Raw genomic sequence first — 26717 nt, 5'->3', positions numbered from 1 at the left:
CGGATGGCTTTAGTTGAAGGCCGTGTTGTGTGGGTCACTCTCATGTGCTTGTAATTGTTCTGCAAAGTTGCAAAGTGCAGTTGAAGTGCAATGTTTAACGTGTGATTATTAAATCAAGTGCTTAAACGGGTTGAAGGATTTTGACCTGATCGGTTCAGGCTCATTTGAAGCACTTTTCTCATTTCATACCATTCTGAAAACCTTTTAGCAATGTAGCGATGTCGTGTGGCTTCTGACCATTTAACGCACAAGGGCCATTCATTAAGATTTCCTTTCCTCTTCTCTTAACTCTGCTTGTTAAAACAACAAATATCTATCTATCTATCTATAGTCACTATTCAGTCCAGTTTGAACAGTTCTACAAAAGCCATTATATATTTGCTTTTGCTTTTATTGAAGGATTATATTGGCTTTCTTTCTTCCAATCCACCATCTTGTACTTTTCACAGCAACAAGTTCAGAAGCACAAGCCATAGAATGCCAAGCTACTTTTACAAGCTTAAAGTGATAGTCTGTAAGATTGCAAAGTGAGGAGAGAGAAAGTGAAATGAAAGTAAACCAGTTCCTCCCCTCCTGATTGGATTAGAAAGCCACAGTTTGCAAAATGAGGAGAGAAAGAACAAACCTTCAATTGTAAACGATCAAGCTCCCTCCCCCTGCTCTCCCGATTGGACCTGACTCAGGGAACCTTGTCTCATTGGTCAAAGCGATAGCCCGGGGATTCTGATAAGTTGCTGATATTAGAAAAGACAGTGACTTTAGACACAATACGATCATTTAATATTACTCACATTATGTTGAAATTCAGGCACAGGCACATTATACGCAATCTATAAAATCCTTGCAGACTATCACTTTAACGTAATCAAACCAAAGTAACAAAATCGTGTTGTTGTGGCTGGATAATTACGATTTTAATTGATTAAATAAAATCGATTAAAATAAGCTTTAAAAAGTCTCCTGATCTTTCATGTGAAGAAAACTGCTCAGAGTCCTGCTCATTAATATTTCATAATCAGGCCCATTAAGATGACATAGATACAGACGGCATCTCTGGAATCACCCATATATGGTCATGTTTGAAAACAGTTAAGGGGGAAAACAATTTTGAAAAAATCTAAACTTTCTCTAATTATTCAAAAACTACTTTAACAAACGCAGAATTATTGATATAGTTTTCTGCTAAATAAAGATACAAAGACATGGTGAGGAGCAAAGTGGTTCAACAGCCCATAAATACATAAATAACAGAGAATGCTAACAGAATGCTACATGTAACGTTAGCTAGCGCTTGCTAGAACTGCCGTTTTTTCACTTCTACTGAACAATCTGCTGTGAGAAAATATCCATATGGGCCCGATTTACACTTGACTTTATTTGCATGTGAGAAATAAGTTCATATTCCACCAGAAAATGTCTAAAAAGAGTGGAAATTATGTTTCTCTAAAGATTCTATTTTCCTCCTTGGCGAGGCCACGCCCCCTTCTATGACGAGATGCCGTCTGTATCTATAACCCTTCATTTAAAAATGGTTATTTCTGTTTTAGATATTCCTCGTCTGCTCTCAGAAGTAAAACTTAATAAGCCATGGAGTTTTCAAAAGTGTTTTAGTTTTATCGTCTTCATGCCTCTGCTGTGATTGACAACCGTCTCCATGGAGACTCGAGGGAAAGGGGCGGAGCTAAATGGTCCGCTCAGAGCAGAGGGAGAGAAAGGCCCAGGAGCAGTCCAGAGGAAAGTGGGAAAGAAAACTCCAGAGCTAAATTGGCCGAACGGTGGGGGAACATGGAGCGGCGGACTCGATTGTACGATTTAGCCATTTTGCAAATAGTCTGTTTTTAAAAGAATGAATTAATTGAATTAATTTGATTAATCACCCAACCCTAAGTCATGTTTAACTAAATGACCAGAAGACTTTAAACCCTGAACCTCTGTTTTTCATACTGTATCTGGATTTCCCCCCCCCTCATATTTCATGAAGTTAGACGCACTGTATCTTTCATACAAACCTCAGCTCAAACAGAAACACATGCTTTCCTCCAGTTTCATTAAACACACACAATCTTCCATTGTCTCGTCCAAACTCCAAAACTAGATGCTGTTTCTGCCAAAGAAATGGCGGTAAACCCGTTTGATTATAAAGTCCCACGCATGACGATTATTAAGATTGACCAAAGTAAAGATTGCGATTGCACAGCCCAAAACAAAAGTTCAGTTTTTTGCATTATTATCCACATTTAGACCATATTTATTTTACGGAACATACTGTGTTGAAATAAAATACCATTGAAGAGGCTCTTAAAATATTGCTTTTCTCATCATGCAACCCTATTATGGAACATTCCTGGACCACTGAGAGCCTTCACTGATATAGATAGATACAGACGGCATCTCTGGAATTGCCCATATATGGTCAATTTTAAAAACAGTTAAGATGGTACTTTATTGATCTCACAGATGGAGAGGGGGAAAACCATTTTGAAAAAATGTATATTTTCTCTAATTATTCAAAAACTACTGTAACAAATGCTGAAGTATGAACATAGTTTCTACAAAATAATGATAAAAAGACATGGGGAGGAGCAAAGTGGTTCAACAGCCCATAAATACATGAATAACAGAGAATGCTACATGTTAGCATCGGGCTAATGCTAACGGTTAGCTCACGCTAGCTACAACTGCCGTTTTTTCACTTCTACTGAAAAATCTGCTGCGAGAAAATATCCATATGGGCCCGATTTACACTTGACTTTATTTGTATGTGATAAATAAGTTGATATTCCACCAGAAAATGGCAAAAAAGAGTGAAAATTGTGTTTCTCTAAAGATTCTATTTTCCCCCTCTGCGAAGCCACGCCCCCTTCTATGACGAGATGCCGTTTGTATCTATACAGACGGCATCTCTGGAATTGCCCATATATGGTAATAAAAAATTAAAAAAAACACTTGAGGGAAAACAATTTGGAGAAAAATCTAAACTTTCTCTAATTATTCAAAAACTACTTTAACAAATGCTGAATTATGAATATAGTTTTCTATTAAATAAAGATACAAAGACATGGAGAGGAGAAAGTGGTTCAGTGGCCCAGAAATACAGAAATAACGGAGAATGCTAACTTGATGCTACATGTTAGCATCAGGCTAGCGCTAGCTACGACTGCTGTTTTTTCACTTCTACTGAACAAACTACTGTGAATAAACATCCATATGGGCCCGATTTACACTTGACTTTATTTATAAGTCAGAAAATGACTATAAAGAGTGGAAAATTGTGTTTCTCTAAAGATTCTATTTCCCCCCTCTGCAAAGCCACGCCCCCTTCGATGACGAGACGCCGTCTGTATCTATTATCCTTTGTGGTGATGCACAGAATCCCCAAAAACGCTAAAGTTGGCCGCTCATGATTTGTTTCCGCCTCTGTACACGGCCTAATTGAACGTTCCTTATTAAATTACCCGCGGTTGATTGACAGCTGCGGGTTTCACGGTCCTCTGAGCTCAGTTCGTCTCGTGCTGGGTCCGAGTCGGCCATGTTTGAAGTCCCCGTCGGCCTCACACTGTTTGTCGGGCCGTTTCCTACATCATGTCAAGGTCACAGCTGCCGTACGCCGCTCTCGTACCGCTCTCGCTGCTGCCATCTGTTTCGGTGAATCAGCACAATGTGGGATTAAACAGGACCCCGTCTCCCCGTAAAGCATGTTTCCTGTAATCATGAAGAACAAAGACGGACACGTATGGGCTTTGATGAGGAGGTGATTGCGCTGCGCCTTTCTGGCCCGAGGCCCGACTCGCCGACATTTGTTCCCAATGTAGAAAGCTGTTTGGTAGATGGCAACTTTTCATTGTTTTTCCCACTGAAGATTATACAATATTACACACAGTAAATGTAATGTTGTTTCTTATTTGATCTTTCATTCACTCGTAAAAACACGCAGTCTTCATTTAAAGCTTTTAACCTCTTAACCCCCACCTGAACTGAGCACATCTTCTCCAATTGGGCTTTACCCAAATCTAAAAGCTCCTTGAAAAAAGTGGCAGATGGCAACAAAAAACGAGGATGAAAAACTTGACACGTGACTAAAATGTGATGAAAAAACGACGTAACCGACGTTCAACGCATAGACCAGGACACACTGAAATGTACTCACAGATGACAAATATTTAAGACACACAAGAAGGAAACCATATGTTTATATATGCACGTGCTGTCCATGTACAGGTGTATATGAATATAGCAATGATGGTACTATATGGGGCAGTATCAGACGGCAGCAACAACCTGTCACCATTCCATTCCATACTTAAGAATGTACTATAAGACAGTATTCCAAACCTGATTCTGTACCAAAGACTATGTAAACTTATTTCCTATGTTATTTCCTATTCTGTACCAAAGACTATGTAAACTTATTTCCTATGTTTGATTATGGTTATGTATCTATATCCTAATCCATGTGTGGATTATGGTTATGTATATCTTAATTGTACCATAATGAGCTGGTCTCAGAGAACAAACCGGAATGTAAAAGAACGGCAGCTATAAAGTTTGTAAATACGTTTAAAGGGGCAGGCATAAATAAGCATTGTTTGCTTCAGCCTACTCCCTTTTGGGCATTATTGTGTTTCTTTTCTTTTGTAACAACTTGGAGCTTGAAATTGCTCAAATAAACTAAACTAAACTAAACGTGAGAAAAAAGTGTCAAAAAAGCAACAAAAAATGATGAAAAAGCAATATAAACGGGACGAAAAAACGATAAAACTGCTTCAAAAAAGCAAAAGAGATGCAATCAGTTTTGTAGGTCTTTGTAGGGCTTTCAAATGAGGTGCTACTCTGGTCTTTAAGCTCCAGTCAAGAATCTTTTAGATTTGGGTAAAGCTGAACTGGAGAAAATGCTCTCAGTAAAGTGTTGGGTACGAGATAGGGCTGAAAGATAAATCGGTATCGTATTGATATCGATATCGAGATATGAACATTCAAAACATTAAAATCGAAAAAGGCGAGCGATATAGATTTTCATCAATTAAACTGCACTCTTTAGTTTTATGTTTTTATTTTTCAGAAAAACGCTTGGATTTCACCTAACACACAGTTATATCGTATCGATGTCGAGATATCTGGCATGAATATCGAGATGTGAAGTTTTGTCCTTTCAGCCCTAGTGTGAAGGAAGTTTGTGAGTGAGTAGTTTGTGGTGTTTTGATGGGGCCAGTGGCACAGAAAGGCGTCCTCACTTCTGTCACTCTAACCCAGGGCAGCTCTGGCTGTGGCTTAGCACGACAAGTGTAAAGCGTGAATGCACAATAAAATGTGGTTGGGTATTTGGGAGAAATGGGTCTATTGTGTTTATAGAAAATTTCTTTGAGTTCATGAAAAATAAGAGCAAAAACACAGTGTTGGGCTTAATTTTTTTTGTGTATATTTAAATGTCTGAATTGATTGAGCGATGAAAGGAAAAGGAAACTATGCTTTTCTAGGACTTTGCTCCGAGCTTCACATCTTTCTCTTTTATCACTTATGAATTGTATGAAGCTGTATGTTCCTCATCCATATTACAGTGGACGCACTTCCTGTCAGCGAGTTTGAATAATAAAGGCGCACGACTGTATGTATTTGATGTCTGCACACTGTTGTTGGATGTATTGTGTCTTTCGTGAGCTACTGTATGTTATTTGTTTGTTCCCTGTTATACTAAACAGCTTCTTCTTGGATCAGCTTTGTGTTAAAATGGAGATTCTAGTGTTTGCCTCTTGAAGAGTTTTCTGCCACTTAGTATAATTTTGAAGATATTACATTTTTACTGAATAGCAGTCGTTTCAGTTACGGCGGCCATCTTTTTTCTTCAACTAATGAAACACATATTTTGTTGATTTTCAAACCTGTAAGGCGGAAATTTCCTGAGAGTTGATAGTATCACATCAAACCACACACACTATGCCAATTTCATGAGAAAATCTTATTTTATATTGAAGATGATTAATTTTATGTGACAACAGTACATGATGAAAATGAGCCATTTTGGCTAACATTCACCCAGTAAATTTCATGTAATTTATTTATGCAGTAACCGATGCAGATGAAATGTTGCAAACTGCATTAGGTTGATATAGTCTAAAAAAACTGACATAATTAGTTTAATTTTAAACCTATAAAGCAAACATTTCCTGTGACGTGATATCATGTCAAACTACACATACAGTGCAAATTTCATGAGAAAATCTAATTTCATGTTGAAGATATTTCAATTTATGCGACAACAGTACATGGATGGAAATGAGCCATTTCAGTAACATTCACAGATTAAATTAATGTAATTTATTGATGCATTAACCGATGAAGAAGGAATGTTGCACACTTCATGAGGTTGATATAGTGTATATACTGTGTAAACTATTTCAGAAAATCTGGCATCGTTTTGAAGATACAACAATTGAACTGACTATCAGCCAGTTCAGTTATGGCTGGCTGATAGTCAGCCATCTTGTTTCCACTATGAAAAAACGGACATAATTTGTTCATTTTTAAATCTATAAATCTAAGATTTCCTGTGAAGTGAGATATTGTCAAACTACACATACAGTGCACATTTCATGAAAAAAAATCTTGTTTAATATTGCAGATATTTCATTATATCTGACAGATAGTGCATGACTTAAGGTGCATGACTTGGTAAACATTCTCTTCTTATTTCTTCAATAAAAAACAAACGAAGGCGATACGCAATTGGCATATTCGTGAAATATGTTCCCAACATCTTATATTAAAAGGGCTGGAAGCAAGTTCGCCATTTTATACTCACTACTGCCATCTCAGGCCATATGTGTAACTGCACCTTCTATATTAAGCTCGTGCATGACGGCAATTCGGGCCGAAGTGACACATTTTTGAGTGACCGTACAGGATTTTAGAGGCAGTTGTGGTGAACAGGTCTGAGCTCATTCTACACATTAGGACATGGCTGGAACATGTAGGGGGAGGATAATACTTAATTTAAATTTAAACTCCTTATAGTCCCTTTAACATAAAAACAAGGTTGCCAACCCCTAACATTCCGGAACCACAAAAGTGTTAACGGAGCCCTTTTTCAGATTTTTTTTACTAGACTATACTGGACCGTTCTTTCCAAAGTCAGGCTTATTTTACTGTGTGTTTTTGTGCATTTAAGATTAGCTGCTCGCTACACATTTTGTAAAGGGAAATTCTAAATCTGCGTCCATCTTCCAATTAGGCTTACCATAATATCTTGTTCGGGAAGAGTTAAAAAAAGACAAATTACCGAGGTACTTTAAGCTTATCGTTTCTGTTTTCAGGGACTCGGAGGGACGTAAACTCTGTAAGAAAGTGAAGGTGGATCCTGGAGCTAAATTTGGAGGATTTGAGATGCTGCACTACAAGTGAGTACACAATACTTTGAATACTTTGAACTATAAATAGTGTTATATTAGGTTTACGGAATATCAAAAGAAGGCTTAAGTCGTTTCTGGTGAAAGGGGGGGCTAACTGTGGGTTGTTTTTTCAGAGATGGGACGTTCCACACGGAGTACAACAGGCCTGCCACGTTCAAGGTGAGGACACACTATTATTTAATACTTCCTTCATTTAATGCATGAATAAACACTAATGAGGACAATAACGACAGCATGGAGCTCATTTAAAAGAGTAGACACTGCCATTGTTCCTCGTAAAGCTACAGACTGTTACATTTTGCACTTTGATAGTTTCTGCTCTCCATTGGTTTCATCTTAAAGACCTTGTTCCCAATCTGTGTTATTTTCAAACCAACAAAAGTGAGGCAGTGGAGGCTATAATGTTCAAAACCTGTTCAGAAGGCTTTCCTAGCACACAGAGTCTTGTGAATATGGGTTTATAGGCATGTTTAAAGGCTAAAAATATGTTTCACACTGCACACAACTGCCTTTTTTACCCCAAATACGCACACCGTGTTACACAATAGACTTCAGGGAGTAATATGGATTTTACTCTATGTAGGATGAACTATGAATAAACAAGTTCTTGAAAAGGGAAGCATTTGGTTCAAAGTCTTAAAATGATGGAAGATATCTCTGTTCCCAAAGCATTAACATTTCAGTTTAATTCAAATGTATTTATGTAGCACAATTAAAAACAACCACTGTTGACCAAAGTGATTTCCACAGATACACTTTTGAATGGTCAAGAAAATGGTGTCCATAACAGGAAAAAGTTATAATAACTCAGTAATTTATAACAACCAGTACTTTGACGATACTTGGTCTTCGATACCGATACCTGAACGATACTGAAATATTTGTCATCTTGAACCAGAGAGTAGTTCATGTGTGGGAGATCTGCAAATTCGCAATATCGGGTTCATCTTGTGGCAAAAGTAAGGAAGAATTGTGTTTAAAAAAAAGAAATGAGGCAAAAAATAGGGGAAACAAGGGGAATGTATTGGTTTAAAAAAAAAATAAATGGTGGAAATAGGTGTGAAAGAGTGACAGAACTGAGACGAAAATGAAAATGTGACAAAAAAGTGAAAAAACTTTGACAAAAAAGTGACAAAAATGACAAAAATGTCACAAAAAATGTAAAAAAAATTGACGAAAATATTGACAAAAAAAAAGACAAAAAAAATGACAAAAATGTGACAAAAACGTCACAAAAAACATTTAAAAAAATGGACGAAAAAAATGAAGTGCCAAAAATGTCACAAAAATTGACAAAAATGTGGAAATAGGGAAAATATTAGTAATAAACAATGAGGGGAAAAAACTGGGAAAACAAGGAAAGATTGGGGCAAAAATAAGAAAAAAATGTGTACAAAATAGGGGTAAATGGGGTAAACATTGGGCAAAAAAATATTGAACCAACAGCATTCATACTTAGATTTAAGGATTGTTTTTTTTCTTTCTGTACCTGCTTTAGATACTTAAATTTTTTCAATACCAGTAGTACCGGCACCAAACTGGTATCATTTAACGGTACCCGGCCCTCGTAGGGATGTGTGATAATATCGGCCGCCGACAATTATCAGCTATGAATTGACTTTTTGGCATCGTCACCGATAACAAGGTTAACGATTAGACCAATTTGCCTTGAGTCTTTGGCTTCTGCTCTCGGAGGCTCCGGACACAGACAAGTGACTCTGACACAGACACAGATGATGGAACAGTCAACGCCTTGACCTTTGAGAAAAGTTGGAGATACAAACGAGGAAAAATCAAATTATTGGATCTATAATTATACGCTTCTATATCTTTTTGGTAGAGTGTTTGCATTTTGGCAGAACCCTGAACTGTTAGTAGATTCTTCTCAAATGATCAGGTGAAATAATATATTGGTTTTCTGAAATGTATTGGTCCAAATTTATATCATGACACATCCCTAATGCTCAGTGCCACTTACATTTTCTTCAGGCCATTTTTCAAAGTTAATTAAGTAAGGATTAAACAACTCGGAGCCGTGCATTAGACGGTTATAATGCACGACGCGGAGTCAAGAACACCCCGACGCGCGGTGGAGTTCCTCCTGCATTATAACCGTCTAACGCGCTCCTCGTTGTTTAATCCGCTTATACCAGGGTCCCACAAACGTAACATTTAGAATAAATGTTTTTTTCATTGACTAAACTCCCTAAATCTGCCAGACTACGGGACTATTTTCTGTGGGTTATTAGCCGGTCACTGAAGGCTGGTCTCAGAGCGAGTCATTCTCCGCAGCTATTACGAGGATCTCAGTCAGGCTCAACGACACAACATCAGCACAGAATCACAACACAACAGGACTAACCCGGAAACACTTTTCCCTGGAAGTAAACACCGATATGCGGCACTCGTGGGCAGGAGTTATTTCACTTTTACGCTGTTTAACCTGAAGCTAGCTAGCTAGCTCAACCAGCTCAACTGTTTATGGAAACAGCTGCGGTGGAGTCGCTCACACCTGGGCCCCCCCAACTGAAACTTTTATGTTTGACTTTACTAATCCAGACAAAGATGCTTAAATGCAGGATCATTTTATGTACGCCTGAAAATGATGAATAGCCTTAACCGTTTTCAATAGAAATGTAAAGCTCATATGTTATTAACAGTAGCTAACCTAGCTGCTCACTCTCCTCTACAAACATTTAGCAAACGTTTTGTTTTGGCCAAAAACGTTGAAATTAACACAAAATCCATCTCATACGTTCCTGTCAGTCACTAATTACGCCTTTATCTGATTCAGCTGTGTCATGCGTTGCTATGGCGATGCCACAGCGGAGTGATATCCCAGTGATTTAACTACCGGACTACGTGTGCGGTTATACCAAAATAATGCACCAGCCAATCAGAATCCAGTATTCACCCAGACCATGGTATAAGCAATTATAAATAATGCTTCTCCTAATTTCCCCTTTAATTGCTCCTTGCCTGTTTTATTTGACTTTTATGACTTGACTAATTCTAAACTCTACAGAAGCACGAGAAAGAACATTAACAGTTTCTTTGCAGTTTCTCCGACTCCTTGCTCACATTTCCAAGTGTCATTATTAAGTGCATTAGGGCCGCGATAAGACTGTAGTGTTGATTTATCCGTCCCATCCACTCTCCCCTGAGACGCTTTGCTCATTTTTTATTTGACAGCTGTGATTTTTTACGATTCTGTTTGTTATTTTTGGCCATAAATCGTCCCGCTGCGAACCATGGCGCTGCTTCAAATGGCACTAAACTCAACCGTGCAAGTGTCTTGATTACGCCGCCATAATCATAAGTTTAACTATTTTTTTTTCCCCCACTGCTGTTGTGATGCACGGCTCACGGACTCTTCTGCGTTTTCTGTGCATTGTTCATTTCAAACACATTCATTAAGACTACGGCTGTAATGGAATTTGTTTTTGAAAGAATTAACACCATTTCCTGGCCAACATCTGGTTCGTTATATTTACAATTAGCGGATAATTGAAGATCTGGAAAAGTTTTTGTGACACGAGCTGCTGCTTTTCGCCTTTCCATCTGGTCCAACCCGCGGCGCCGTCTGAGCTCGATGTAGGATGAGAATTTCGAGCGTCAGAGGCTCTCGAGTGGGTTTTGATTCGGCTTTAATTCTGTTTGGTCTAATTGAGCTCCATGTTTCATTTCAGTCGATGGTGGCGTTTCTCAAAGACCCGTCGGGCCCGCCGCTGTGGGAGGAAAACCCAGAAGCAAAAGACGTCCTTCACGTAGAGACGGAGAAGGTAAGTGCAACAGTATTTTTACATGGATGTGTGAATGCGTTTTATAGGGGGACCTTTGTTTTACCCAAATCTATCATTTTGACTAGACACATGTGGGGCAATGTGACTGTGGTGCGTATAGGTGTGTATTTGATGGTGCACGTGCCTTGGGCGGTACGTCGCTTCTTTCGTCATCGTGGGCTTTATCAATTAAAAAGAATGTTAACAATTGATTGTCATGCTGTACATCAAGGGAAATCCAGTTTCATCTGTGAGCTTATCAACATGTTAACGGTTAAAAATCTTGCTTCTAGTCTTGTTTATACAAGACCAAAAAACACACAAACTACTGTAGTTCTGATCTGGGGTTGCTGCAGTTGTTCAGGTTTAAGATAAGATAAGATAATCCTTTATTGGTCTCACAATGGAGAAATTCACTTGTTGCGTTGATAAGATCCCTCAGGGTGTGCAAAATAGACAGGAAATGTGCAAACAGTAAAATAGTAAATATCAAGGTCAGCATTAGCAGTGCAAAGGTTCAGCAACACTACCTGAACATCCTAAATGACCAACTCATTCCATCAGTGGATTTCTTCTTTGCTGATGGCGCAGGGATATTCCAAGATGACATTTCTAGGATTCATTCATCGTGCTCACACTGTGGTTCAGGAGCATGAGACAGACAGAATCACCTGACTAAAATATTCACCTATTGCTCATGTTTTCAATTGATGGTGGAAACTGGAGCTCCCAGAGGAAACCCATCCACACTCAGGGAGATACACATGTCAAACTCCCCACAGAAAGGCCCTCACGGTCCGGGAATTGAACCTGGGACTTCAATCAGGTGGTTAAAAGTGAATCGATTATCTTTTGAGAAAGCTACCAATAGAGCAGAATGTGCATCTCTAGTTACGGGCACAAAAGAAGTTGGCGGCAACATTCCTTGAACAGAATCCGTTGTATTGTTGAACTCTCTTTCTAACTTGAGCCCACCATTGTCAAGATGCCTCCTGCTGTCCATAGGAGATGTTTGATCAAAAACAAAAGCTGACACAGTCGGACCTCTACCTGCATTAGACCTCAGCCCGTCAAACATAAAAGCAACCTATAGAGCTCCACCATCAAAGACTTGTCGAGAGCAGGCTACAAACTTCAACATACGATTTCCACACTTGTCATGTCAAAATGCAAGCGTCAAATACTCAACAGCACTTTGTCTGTGATGTAATGTTTTAGATTTTTGTTCTTTCTTCTCCTTGTCTAACATATGGCCCAGGGCCCATGTTTAAAGTAGCAACAATAGAATTAGCTGAGTGCGTATTTTCACAGAAGGTAAAGCCAGTTCCGTGGCTTGTTTAGCTTCTGAAAGGGGTTTAGTTAGTTTTCTTTGCTGACGTGAGATCCGCCTGCACAAGGCTGAAACTGGGAGTACAGGTATATTTAGTCACCTTGAAAATATGCCATAAAGATTAGATCTCTTTTGCAAGCAAGACTGTAATATAGTGAGTGTGCTGATCAGGCAAAACAACATAATGACGAGAGATGCACCGATCCAGCTCCAAGAGACTTTCTTGAAAGTGTGCCTTTGAAAAGTGAATGGTCCTCTACTTCATTGTAACATCAAGAAAGTCTTATCTTCTCTTACAAATGAGATGTGACATATCAATTATATGTGTTCATAAATTAAAGTAAAAACATTAAACAAGGATCACCCGACTTTTCTACACGGATTATCCTTGGCTTCATGACAGGCTACTATAATAATAATAATAACTCCCAAACATTACAAATCTGTAACCATATATCAGTATTTCAGCATGTCATAAGCTAAAATGCAAACACTAGGCCACTCCAGCAGTGTCCAATTATATTTTATTACTGTAGGTGATCCAATAGTTTCTGTCCGAGCTTTGATTGGGGGAAAACCTATGTTCCCCAGGGTTTGAGTTGTTGGTACATCAACCAATCACAAGTCATGAGAGTGAAACAACATACATCAATCAGCTTAACCCTGACCCTGCCCTAAACACTAACCTTATGGATAGTGGGGCTGGTGCTTACTCTTAATACATTGGTGTTCCCCCACTTCTATTGACGGGGGAACATATAGGGCTTCAATCAACAAATAAATGCTGTGATCAAAGCCATCTTTTTTCCAGCTGCGCCTTTTGACCAATCCTTTTCTCTAACACCAAGACCTGGAGAAGGCGATCCACGCATTTATCAGTTCTTGGTTGGACTATTGTAATGATTTCTACTCCGGCCCCCCACAGTCATCACTCCACTGCCCCCCCAGTCTGTGTGTTCTCACAGACCTGTGCCTTTTTAAGTCCAAATTAAAGACTCATCTGTTCAAACTAGCCTTTAATACTATGAATTATGTCTAGGATACAATAATTCTGTGTTTTTTTTTTTCTTTCTGTGAAGCAGTTTGGTCCTCCTGGTGTCGTTGTAAAGTGCTATACAAATAAACTTTGATTGATAGGGCTGATCCCCTTTTGATTAGTTGATCATAGCATTAGCATACTGTTGCTAGCCGCTACATTTTGCTTGACAGTCAAAAATACATTTTTCAGGAGTTAAAGAGGGGGTATTATGCTTTTTTCAGTCACATAGCACCAGCCTATATCACACTACAATGATGACCAAACCTTCTGTTGGTCTGTAAATGCAGTAAATTAGAATAACTGCCTTGTATAAAATGTCTCTCTCAAAATGGCTGTAGTGAATGTCTTGAAATAGGCCTCTGTCTCTTTAAGACACCTCTGAGCCTTTCCGACACGCCCCCTCCACACGCTGTCTGTGGCATCAGTGGGGAGGGGGTTCTGCTGAGGAGCAGTGGTTGGTTACTCGGCTGGTGACGAAAGCTCGGAGGCGTCTCCAGGAGGTGGGGGCGTTCCTAGGAGGACTCAGGCAAACCTATCCCTAAAATGGCCGCCATCAGAGTTTTTACAGATGACTCAGAAATACGTGAATGTGCCAAGGCAACACTTCAGGCATGTTTTTAATGAGGGAATGACATAATAATAACACGATGCAAAGCTTGAAAAAGTCCATTTTGCATAATACCCCCCCTTTAAGACTATTCTCCAGGTTCTGAGCTTCAAAATGATGTACAGCATGTCCATATTCACTTAGATTTAGGTGATAAAACTTGGTGAGAGCCAAAACAGATATCGGTTCAGCATCGGATATTTGTAGCTAATACCCGATGTCATATTTTTTCTCATCTCATGACACATTTCTGAGTGGGAAATGATGATGTATTGGACGCAGAAAAAAAAAAGTTTGACAAATTGCTAGCATAAATGGGCTTCAGCTAGCATGCGCTGAACGCTGCGGGGAAACGCCACTTAGTCCATTCTTAATTTAAAGCCTATGGTAGTTCCAGCTTTTTTCTGTGTACCACGGTATTTTCACCTCTAATCCTACCTCTCATGTCTTATTCTATTTCAGGATTTCAGAAAGTTATTGAAGAAAGAAGAAAGGCCAATTCTCATGATGTTCTACGCGCCGTGTAAGTCCCTCACTCGCTCTGATTTTCATTCGACTTCAGAGGCTTAAAAAGCGGCGAGTATTGTTTTCCAAAAATGCGCGGAGTTGCTGTGGACGTTTCCTTCAAAGGCTCTCGGCGTGGATCGATGTGACGCTGGCGAAGCTTCGGTGTTTTCGAAATCAATACAGATAGATTCTTATGTCGATCACACCTTGAACATACCACTGTGTTATGTGATTAAATGCAGGCTGGAAGCTAATGGAAACCCTTAGTGTTCTTATAAATGTGCTCTTCAGTAGTTGGCCAGGCTGGATTATAGAACATTGCTTGAGATATTTTACAGCGACATTGACAAAAGTATACGAGGAGGGTGTTATTGAAGATCGCCAGTGGTTAAAGCTCAGTGATTTGAATTCTGGAGGTTCGTAGCATTCAAATATCAATAAAACCTTTCTCATAGTCTCCTAGTCGGAAACATTAAAGGGATATTTCAGGATTTTTGACATAAGGCCTCATTTCCTTGTGTTGTTGAGTTCTGGAGATATATATATATATGTATTTGTTTTATTCGTGCAGTTCTTATATTTGAAGAGTTGCGTGGCGCTAGGCTAGTGCTAGGCTAGTGCATGTCTATGGTATCAGCTAGCCTGCATTAAAAACAGTGTGACCCGCTCCACAGAGCACCTGAGGCAAATCACTTATAACACCAGACTAACTAATGTCTGTGTCGATAGAATACTTTTTGTAATATAACTGACTTTGCATCACATGAATTGTCACATTTTGAGGGACTATTTTCTAGCAGATCACTCCACCACTGCGTAGCTTATACAACCAGGAAGCTGATGCTGCTCAAATATAAGTTATTGGTTAAATGGTTTAAATTATTCTATCGACACAGACATTTATATCTGTGACTGTTTTTAATGCAGGCTAGCTGATACCATAGAAATGCACTAGCCTTGCACTAGCCTAGCACCACGAAACTCTTCAAATATAAGAACTGCATGAATTACAAAAAAAATCTCCAGGTACCAGCAACACTCTGGATAAATAGGAAATGAGGCCCTATGTCCAAAATCCTGAAATATCCCTTTAAGCTTTATGTGATCATATATTTTTTTAAAATACAGTTTTCTTGCACCGTTCACAGCAAAGTGATTAATCGTAAAAATAATCGGTCGATTAATCAATAACCAAATAAGTAGTTGCAGAAAGTGTTAATTTCGTCGACTAAAATATTTAGTCTTAATTTTAGTCAAAGTGATATTTTTGACGACTAAAATTGGACTAAAACTAAATTAAACGTTTTTCATGAGACTAAAACTATTACTAAAATGTCCAGATATTTTAGTCGACTAAAATAAAACTAAATAAAAATGAAAGGGAGAGACTAAAATCATCCAAACTTCTATTGAGCGTCTGAAAGAGCCTCATATCATTTAAATTCTCTGCTAAAGGATCAGCTGAGCTTTGTTCATGTGGAGCAGCTCCATGAAGCAGAGGAACCAGATTAAATATGATTATAATGAATATTATCAATGCAAAGTCGACGAAATTCGTCTTAAATTTAGTCGACTAAATTTACTTGCAATTTTAGTCTAAAACTAGACTAAAATTGAATTACATTTTCGTCAAAAGACTAAGACTAAAACTAAATTAAAATATGTTGTCAAAATTAACACTGGTTGCAGCCCTAGTCACACCCCCGACCCGCACAAGAAGTCATGTCACTTTCCTAAACCTACTTTCAGCCACATGCTGACCCAGAGCATTAAACAGAACAAACCTAAATTATACATTTGAAAATACTAATACTACACACACTTACTGAATAAACGCAAGATGGAAACAAACATGGAATGAGTCTGTTCCTTTTTCTAAAGCTCTTCTATGTATTGGCCGCAACCTTCAAACACTGTCCTCTTCAAACCCTGGTGTCAGACACAGTGAATATGATTTCTTTGAAACATCTGGGATGAAAAGTCTCAGTGTAAAACTATCAATATTTTTTTTTGCTTGAGTTTATATCTGTCAGTAAAGAAGTGACCTTCAGTTTGTTATTCCCTGTTTATTCCCGTAAGAATTTCCAACATTAATGAATAATTCCTCGTTTCTTCTTCAGGACATACCATTGTGCAGGCAACATTAATATCACATTTGCTTTGTTTTGTTGTTCCGCACGCCGCCTCACGCCACCTTTTATAGCACAGATTACCCGACCAATCTGGAGCGCCCATCTCGTGCCGTAAATGATCCAAACTAATTAACCGGACGATGCCATTTGCTGATATTGCTGATGAGGATCCGTTGTCGATGACCTTTCCCTCTGATGTATTATTTCAGCCCAGACAAACCCCATGAAGTAATGTGCGGTAAAGATTGAAATGTCCCGTGTTCGTTTAAATCGATGCCATTCCTCACGCCTGTCCCGCTCCTGTCAGCAGTTTTCTGTATCATCTCTCTGACAGTGGAGAGCGCACTTAGAGCCGCCATATTGATAAAGTATGCCCTGACGCCTGACAGGAAATCTTTACACAGCTGTGTCCGTGTTGAGAAGGAAAGCTGCGGTGTCCGATTTTATTTTTTGAAGATGTGCCTCAAATGTTTGATTAAAGGGACTATACGGAATTTAAAAATGTCAAAATTATGTATTTTCCTCCCCCTACATGTTCCAACAATGTCCCATGGTGTAGAAAGAACCCAGACTTGTTCACCACAACTGCCTCTAAAATCCTGCACTGTCATTCAATAGAGAAGGTGCAGTTACACGTATGACCTGAGGTGGCAGTAGTGAGTATAAAATGGCAAACTTGCATTTAGCCCCTTTTAAATCAATGGTCAATTTCGATTATCGGCTGGTGCTTCTCAATCAACAAGTCTAAAGCCAGTCCGGTGTCAGTAGCGGCTCATTGTTTGAAGCAGAGTTTGGACTTAGAGGATTTCCATCATTTTTTTGTTGTGTATTCAACTCATTTTTGTCATTTTTTTTGTTGTCATTTTTTTGTCAAATTTTTGTCATTTTCTTGTCAATTTTTTATCACATTTTTGTCACATTTTGTCACATTTTTGTCATTTTTTCGTCACATTTTTGTCATTTTTTGTCATTTTTTTGTCATTTTTTTGTCACATTTTTGTCATTTTTTTGTCATTTTTTTGGTCACATTTTGCCACTTTTTCATCCATTTTTCGTCACTTTTTTGTCAATGTTTTCTCACTTTTTTTGTCACATTTCCATCATTGTTTTCGTCTCAGTTTTGTCGCTATTTTCACACTTTTTTTCCAGAAGCTTTTGGATTGGGGTAAAGCCAAACTGGAGAAAATGTGCTCGGTTCAGGTGGGAGTTAAGGGGTTAAGTGTTAAGTGGTGCTGTTGTGGAGGTTTATTTTCACTTCTGCCTCATGGACCAAATTAGCAGCAGCAATGTTTATTTCAGGCTGAAATGCAAAGCAAGATTTAAAGCTTTTTCTTGTTGTAAATGTATTTTTTCCACCTCAGAGTATGTTTTTTATTGAGCGATGGAAGATAGAAGTAGAATCTAAATTAGTGCAATTCATGTTGGTGGTGGTTCCCCCGTCCTTCACCTGCTGTGCACGAGCAGCATGAAACATACAATTCATTTTCCTGAACAATTAAGATGTACAGGAGGGATTGTGAAAGCTAGAAACGAGTTCAGGCCAAAACAAAACAATGGCACAGTTTGGACAGAGAAAATCAGGTACTTCCGCTTTAAGCTTCTTCCGATGGTGCTCGGGATCGTCTACCAGTTCAGGCTTTGTTCATTACAGAAACTACATCGTTTTGTAATGGATGTGGTTTAGGTGTTTATCAGACACGCTTTAACACCCAGTCTAGATTAGATTCAGGTCCTAATTTGATCTTAATCTGGGCCTGATGAATCCCCGCGAGATTTGTGAACATCTTGTAAAAGTCCAAACTCCAACAATCGTCTCGAATACTCTGGCGACGACAACAAGCGCTTTTGTCGATGCTAATTAAAAACACATGAGGTGCCGCTACAGACTTACAAACACAAATAGATTTTTAAAAACTAAATATTTAATTGCTTTAGTGATTGTTATTCACCTGTGGCTTGAGACTTAGCTATGATTGGCTAATAAGATGTTCCGCTTGATCCAATCAGCAGCAAATATCCCTCCAGAAACCCGGTCTGCACTAAAACATCATTCAGATTTTTGCCTGATGATATTATATGAGGTTGTGCTTGGTGTGAACAGTTTTAGCTTTGGGTAACGTAGGGCCGGGCATTTTTAATTGCTGGGTTGCAGGTGAGATCACGGCATTCTAAAAGTCTATACTATTATATAGAGGAAAAATGATTTTATCTTTGAGGACATTTTTGGTCGTGTACAGAGAGATCATGGACCCACTGATATTAATGATCATCGTTCTAATCCATACATTTTCTTTTTAGCTACGACTTGAGGAAGTGTAACGCTGTTAATAGGAAAAGCTGGGTCCGGTGGCATCATCATATTCTAGCCCAAAGTGGGGCCCGCGGGCCAAATTTGGCCCACCAAAACAATTCTGTTGGCCCGCCAGAGAGTGACCTACTTTAGCGCTGCGTGAGGTTAATATTAACTCGCTTCCATTCATTCTCAATGGTAAATATGGATGCAGTACACTTTTTGACCACCAGCGTCAATGTGGGGGCGCTGTTTCTCTCCTTTCGCAAAGTTAAGGAAACACTGTTGTGGTGTCTTGTATTAGGGCTGCAACTAACGATTATTTTGGTAATCGATTAATCTACCGATCATTTTTGCGATTAATCGCTTGGCTGTGAAAGGTGCATGGAAATTGTATTTTTTCAATTTTTTTACCACATAAAGCTAAAGTGGCGCCGCTTGAGGACATGTTGATGGAGTAAACTTTAAGCAAACGTTTGTAGGAGGCTCTTTGTGCTAATTCTGCTTGCTGATTGGACGAGACAAAGACAGATATTTATGAAATTTACAACGTACAAAACACTGCAGACCCCAACTAGTAGACCCAAGTAGGTTTTCATCCAAAATACATAATTGTCATGTCTTTTTTGCTCTATTTTAGTCTGTGTTTACTAAAAAAAGATTAATCGATTACTGAAATATTTGACAACTATTTTAGTAATCGATTAGTTATCGATTAGTTGTTTCAGCCCTACTTGGTATCTATCACAGAGCATTGTAGCATCAACTTTCACAGTTTTCCAACTTTTATTGCAAACTTCATTCATATCTCTTTAGGCGCTGCTCCTGAAGCTCCACAGTCATGTTTCTGCTGCTGCTTTGAGTGACTCTGAGCAGCATCTCCGTGTGGTTCTGACATGAGCTGCGCATGCAAATGATCTCGTCTACCGCGGTATGAAAGTTTACACCGGTGTCCAAAATCTATACCGGTATTACCGTGCACGGGATGATATGGACCAACCCTAACGATTAGATTACATTTCGATTAAGCCTAAAGTAACATAATGCCATGTGCTGTGCTGTCCGAGAACTAAACATCCCTGTGTCAGTTCTCTTCAAATGTCAAAACTCTTGGACATCTTTGAACCTGTGCACTGAATCTCTCAACCAGATGTATTTCCGTATCTGTTCAATGTCAAGAGACCTCCTCATAATGTCTTGTGTTGTGTGTTTTGATGGTTCGCAGGGTGCGGAGTGTGCAAGAGGATGCAGCCCATTTTTCAGCAGGCAGCCACAGAGACCAAAGGACGATATGTGAGTCTGCACTGTCAGCCCGCCACACTCAGACTGTTTAACCTTGTCCTGATCCTCTGCTATCTCCTCCACCCATGTGCACGCATTAGACCGGGCGCCACGGAGCGTATTATTTCCCTACGCATTGTATCGCCTTTAAAAGGATAGAAAATAGGTTGTTTTCCCTGTGTAGAGTTTGCTCCCTCTTTTAGTTTAGGGCAGTGGCAGGTATTATGAGGCGTTTTATTTAGAAATGTGCGAAAATGCTAAAACTGGATTGAACACAAAATAAGGTGTTGCTGCCGTCTGAAACTATAGCAATACGGAACAAAAATACTGTGAGAATCAAGTTGTGGCAATGGATGACATAAAGGAGGAAACCCGGCTTATTGGCTTGGCAGGCTCTGTAAACACTGTAGACTGGGCACTGACAGAATGATGCAATAATAATGTAACAAACTGCCACTTTAGGAACATTTAGCCTCTGAAATGTGTGACTGCCCACACAGAGGTTGAAAATCAAAATAATCCTCTCCTCCTCTTAACACATACAAAACACAATCTTAGTTCCTTCATAATCTTTCTTCAGTAGTAAAACCTCTTAAGCCCTTAACTCCCGCCTGAACCGAGCACATTTTCACCCAGTTTGGCTTTACCCCAGTCCAAAAGCTTCTGGAAAAAAGCTGTGAAAAAGCAACAAAACTGAGACGAAAACAATGATGGAAATGTGACAAAAAAGTGAGAAAAAATTGGCAAAGAAGTGACGAAAAATGGATGAAAAAGTGGCAAAAATGTCACAAAAATGTGACCAAAAAAATGACAAAAATGTGACAAAAATTCTACAAAAATGTGACAAAAATTTAACCAAAAAGTGACAAAAACTCAACCAAAATGTGACCAAAATTCAACAAAGGTGTGACAAAAACTCAACAGAAATGTGATAAAAAAATAAATTGAAAAAAGGTGACACTACGCAGCAGCAACGCGAGGAAAAACATCTGTTTTGTGGGACTTAATGTGACAAAAACGTGACAAAAACTCAACCAAAAAGTGACAAAAATTCAACAAAAATGTGACAAAAATTCAACAAAAATGTGACAAAAATTCAACAAAAATTTGACAAAAATTCAACCAAAAAGTGACAAAAATTCAAGAAAAATGTGACAAAAATTAAAAAAATATATATGAGAAAAACTCAACCAAAAAGGGACAAAAACTGACCAAAAATGTGACCAAAAAATCAAGAAAAATGTAAAAAAATTCAACAAAAAATGAAAAAAAAAATCAAGAAAAATGTGACAAAAAATCAACAAAAATTTAACAAAAATTCAACAAAAAATGACAAGAATTCAACAAAAAAGTGACAAAAACTCAACCAAAAAGTGACAAAAATTCAACAAAAATGTGACAAAAACTCAACCAAAAAGTGACAAAAATGAAACAAAAATGTGACAAAAATTCAACCAAAAAGTGACCAAAATTCTGCAAAAATGTGACAAAAATAAAAAAAAAATATGAGAAAAACTCAACCAAAAAGGGACAAAAACTGAACAAAAATTCAACAAAAAATGGAAAAAAAAAATCAAGAAAAAAGTGACAAAAATTCATCAAAAATGTGACAAAAATTCAACCAAAATTCAACCAAAATTCTACCAAAAAGTGACAAAAACTCAACCAACAAGTGACTAAAAAAAAAAAAAGTGAGAAAAATGCAACCAAAATTGACAAAATCTCAACAGAAATGTGATAAAAAAAATAAAAATAAAAAAACTAGAAATGCAATGGCTGCGCCATTGCGATTGACTGCGGAAATGCGGGAAGCGAATGCAGAAATTGCATAAACTGTTCAAATTGCATAAATTGCTTAATTTGCATAATCTAATTTGCATAAACTGGTAAAATGCATAAAATGTCACGTTGCATAAACTGCATAAAGTGGTAAAATGCATGAATGGGTTAATTTGCATAAATTATGTAAATTGCATAAAGTCTTTAAAATTGATAAATCCTAAATGGCATAAACTCTTAAGTTGCATAAACGCTTTAAAATGCATAAAGTGGTTAATTTGCATAAATTGTTAATATTGCATAAACGGTTTAAATTCCATAAACTGGTCAAACTGTTGAAATGGCCTCAGTGCTTGATTGGCAGAAGCTGCACAAATGGCTGAAAGTCCTGGAGTCTCCTGATTGGCTGGATTCACCCCATACACACTAATGCGACAGGTCCACATACACACCAATGCAAAAATTTCAAACTCCCGTATAAAAAAACTGGAAAACTGCAGAAGGCCAATTTTTTCTCAAAACCCACAAGTTGCAGAAGCTGAACATGCACAATGTGCAGAAATTGCATAAAATGCAGAAAAAAGTGCAGAAAAGCATGGATTTGCGGCAGCCCCATTATAAGTCAATGGGAAAAATCTCCAACATTTTGGCCGATTGCGGAAAAACCGTAAGTTGCAGAAGTCCCAAAAGTAATAGCACCTTCTCCTCAACATGCGGAACGTTTTGATGCATAACTTGCATAAATTGCACAAAGCATGAAGGTGCTGAAAGCTCTAGAAAATCGGGAAAAAGATGTAAGAGGAATAATAATAAAGAACATGAAAACCAATAATTGACTGCGGAAGAATTCCGCAGTCAATCAATAAAAAGGTGACACAACACAGCAACAACGCGAGGAAAAATATCTGTTTTGTTTGACTTAGCTTTCAAATGAGGTGTTACACAGGCCTATAGCCAAAGGGGGCGGCATGCATTCGTTGTAGGCGGGTGGTAAGAGGTTAATCCAGAACGCCGACTACATTTCTGGATGTGCTTGTCTTTTGATCCATCACCTGTTTTATCTGTGTTGTGCTGTTACCGTGACGACACTGCGCCCTGAAAGTCATCCCTGTGAAGACGAGAGACGTTAGAAACGCGTTAGGACCACAACAGTTTAAAACGCGCACACTTCCTCTGTCACCGTTTGTTAACTCAAACATCGGGCCTTCAGTAGTCTTGTCTTTCTTTGCCAGACTTCCTCGCATTCAGCCGAACCACGTCCTCGTTTTGTATTCCGCGTGTAAAAAAGTTAATAAACAAAAAGTTCGCCGCACGTCGGGAAGTGCCGGGTTCGCAAAGTGCTGGTCCTGTATGGTTTCTCAGTGGGGGCCCGGTTTTTTGATTCTGACCTAAATATCTCCCCCATTGTTGTGGCTTAGACGGATCCTTTTCCAGCGAAACAACACCTCAGCACGCTTCCTCTTCTCCGCGCTTTCATCCCCATAACACCTCTGTGCCCTTTAAATTCACATCTCTCTCTCTGCTGGAGTTTATTCATAGCTTTATTTTGTATTTTCTGTTCGGCGCGGACCCACTGGGGCGACGGCACGTTTTTACACACACCGCCTAATCTACCCCCGGCAGTTTGTTTGTTGGCACTTCTGTTGCGCCATTTGTTTGTATAGGCACGTAATTTGCACTGCTCTCGATGCGTATCTTTATAATGCTTTTAGCCAGCACCTGTAGCTGTAATTAAAAGCTAATGTCTCTGCGCCTGAAGTTTACAACCTCCCTATAGAGTTGCCAGCCGTTCAGCCTCTCTGCACCAACTTTCTAACTTTGTTTTTACTGCCCAAAAGTCTTAGACGTGTTTTGAGGCTACGGATAAAGAAGCATCGACATCAGAAGAAGGTTTAGAAGGAAATGTGCCCAGACTTGGACTCGGTGAAGTTGAAGATGGTCTAGTTTAGGGCCAATGACTTTGAGTTTGGACCGACTCTCTTCCCTGGCAGAGGTTTAGCCGTAGACTGTATATATAATGGACAGCTTCTGCTCACTCCTCCCCGTTTACCACAATGACCATGTTCGAGGGGGAAATCATGGCGGATGTACAGACTCCTCCTCCCCAGCTCTGATGAAGCATGTTCCTAAAAAGGGCATAAGGGCGGGATCTTCGCTGTAGACTCCGCCCTTGCGTGACGTGTAGCTCGTGCAGCTCCAATGCTAACAGTCCGGCCCTCATTAGCCTCTTAACTCCCGCCTGAACCGAGAGGATCTTTTTCCTCACGTCATCAGATTTTTTTTTTACATCATTATTTTGTTGGGTATTCAACTCATTTTTGTCATTTTTTTGTAAACTTTTTCGTCAATTTTTTATAAATTTTTTGTCATTTTTTTGTCAATTTTTTATAAATTTTTTGTCATATTTTTGTAATTTTTTTTGTCACATTTTTGTCATTTCTTCGTCAATTTTTTGTCAATTTCCTGTGCCATTTTTGTGCCATTTTTGCCACTTTTTCATACATTTTTCGTCACTTTTTTGTCAATGTTTTCTCACTTTTTTGTCACATTTCCATCATTGTTTTCGTCTCAGTTTTGTTGCTATTTTCACAGCTTTTTTCCAGCAGCTTTTGGACTGGGGTAAAGCCAAACTGGAGAAAATGTGCTCGGTTCAGGTGGGAGTTAAGGGGTTAATTACGAGATTTCTAAAATTCTTACGAAAACCAGCCTGGTCCCTTTAGTTGTAACTAACCCAGTGTTATCTCAGGAGGAATATCTAGCTCTAGATAGTTCCATAAAAATGTCTAAAGTCCAATGCTTTTCAATGGGGGACTAGCGGCGATATGGAGGTACCACAGCAATGGCGGCCTCTAGTGTTGTGACCAAAAAGCAGAGCAGCCAGCGGCCATTGGGTTTAGCTCACCGAGAAAGTCGAGAAAGCCTTCTGATCAGACAGTCTGAGATCGAAACCGCTTGTTGACACTTTCTCTCTACACATGGACTGACACGGACATAATCTGGGTGCGGAAATATGCAAAGTTGTTTCCTTTTCTTTCCCCGTTGTTGTAGATGTTGTAGATGCTACTTAAAACTGAAGCTCAAACCTCGCCCTGAGGCTTCTGGTTGAAGTTTTCGAACTTTGTGCAGCAGAGACTTACAATTTTCTGCACAAACCAGCTTAGAATCAGAGGAAGGGGACTCAGTGATAGGGTCGCAAAGTTCTGGAAATTTCAGAAGCCCAAAATTTCCCATTGGAATTAACGGGAATGCAAAGGAATTAAATCAAATAAACTGGGAATCATCACAATTGAATGATGGCTTCTATACAGACAGATATAAACTGCACCAGAAGCATCTGATTTCTTACCAATAGACTTAAATATCTATCACAGAAGAGACACTAAATCATCATCGCTGAAGAGTTTGAGCACTTTAGGTGAATGGCCTGTACAAAGATGAGCTCTTGAAAATAGAATAGACTCATTCCCCGTCTGTACCCACCTGGTGTCGAGCCACTGAAACATAACACAATAGTTTTGTTGAGGTGTCTACATTTCTTAACATTTTGTGTTGCAGAATCTGAAAATGACATCAATTTTTTTGCATCAGCTCAGCTTTTTGTGCCAAGTGAATTTTCTCAGTATTCCTTGAGGCACTTGATTTTTTACTTTCTATTGAAACCAACCCTAAAGATGTTACAATCAGCCAAGGAGCCCCTTTCAACAACATTTTTCAGTCTTTTTTTTTCTGGCATTTCTAAGAGGTGAACTCATGTATCAAATAATAAATGTGCCTGTACAGCTTTCATAAATTGTCACCAACACACGCTGGTTTGTACCAAAATATCTGTACAGGACGGAAGACATTATAAAGACCCTTCAACAAAATTTGGCTTAAATATAATGTGACTGATCTTCCTCCTGACCTCATGATGTGGCTCTTCACTGAATCGAGGTTTTAAATTGTGCCTCTTTCCCTCTGTCTTTTTACCCCTGTACTACACGGTTTGTAGTGCACTAAAGGAATTATTCTTGTGTTGCTTTTCGTCCACTTTCTCTCTCCTCTTCTTCCACTGGCTGCCTCTTTCTTTCTGCCACATGCTCCCCAAAAAGCTCTGTCTCTTTTCTCTTTTAAATTCCCTGCAGATCTGCCTTGTCAGCTTGAAGACGGGCAGTTTAACAAAAAGCGTTGGATGGAAAGTTCGGCGTCCCCAGTTGTCTCGAATGTTTTTAACAGCGCAGAGAGAGATGCATGCGCTATAGAAAGAAAAAAAAGCGTAGAGGAGAGCACTCAGCAGAAACTTAAAAGCATTGGCTTTTTGCTGAGGAAAAAATCGTTACACAGTCAGAATGTTGGGGGGGGGGAAAAAAAAGCTTTGTAGCAGGAGAGGTGACAGAAGTGGCCAAATAGGATCCAATAAGCAAGTTAAGCTCAATACAAAAGGTATGTGAAGGTATGTACATACAGTTAATGGGCGTGAAAGTCAGGTTTGCCAAGTCTTACTGAGCAGGTTAGAACATTTCGGGCGCAGCAGAGGTGGAGAGTGACGGCTGACACGTGTTCTTGGTTGGACGACGAGGTGATTTGA

At 39.0% G+C, this 26717-nt stretch overlaps 1 protein-coding gene across 1 annotated transcript in view; it reads left to right on the top strand.

Annotated features, from left to right (window-relative positions):
• The window catches only part of pdia5 (protein disulfide isomerase family A, member 5), a 175103-nt gene that overhangs the window by 46259 nt on the left and 102127 nt on the right, over positions 1-26717 (top strand). Inside the window, exons 4-8 of the mRNA XM_079563441.1 lie at positions 7308-7391; positions 7517-7562; positions 11093-11185; positions 14624-14684; positions 20316-20383. Of these exons, the coding sequence (XP_079419567.1) occupies positions 7308-7391; positions 7517-7562; positions 11093-11185; positions 14624-14684; positions 20316-20383 (352 nt within the window). The remainder of the gene's footprint in view (positions 1-7307; positions 7392-7516; positions 7563-11092; positions 11186-14623; positions 14685-20315; positions 20384-26717) is intronic.

The sequence above is a fragment of the Gobius niger genome (assembly GCF_951799975.1).
Source record: "Gobius niger genome assembly, chromosome: 9".
In the NCBI taxonomy this organism is placed as follows: Eukaryota; Metazoa; Chordata; class Actinopteri; order Gobiiformes; family Gobiidae; genus Gobius; species Gobius niger.
The sequence above is the reverse complement of the archived record's forward strand: the minus strand, read 5'-3'. Positions and strand labels throughout refer to the sequence as shown.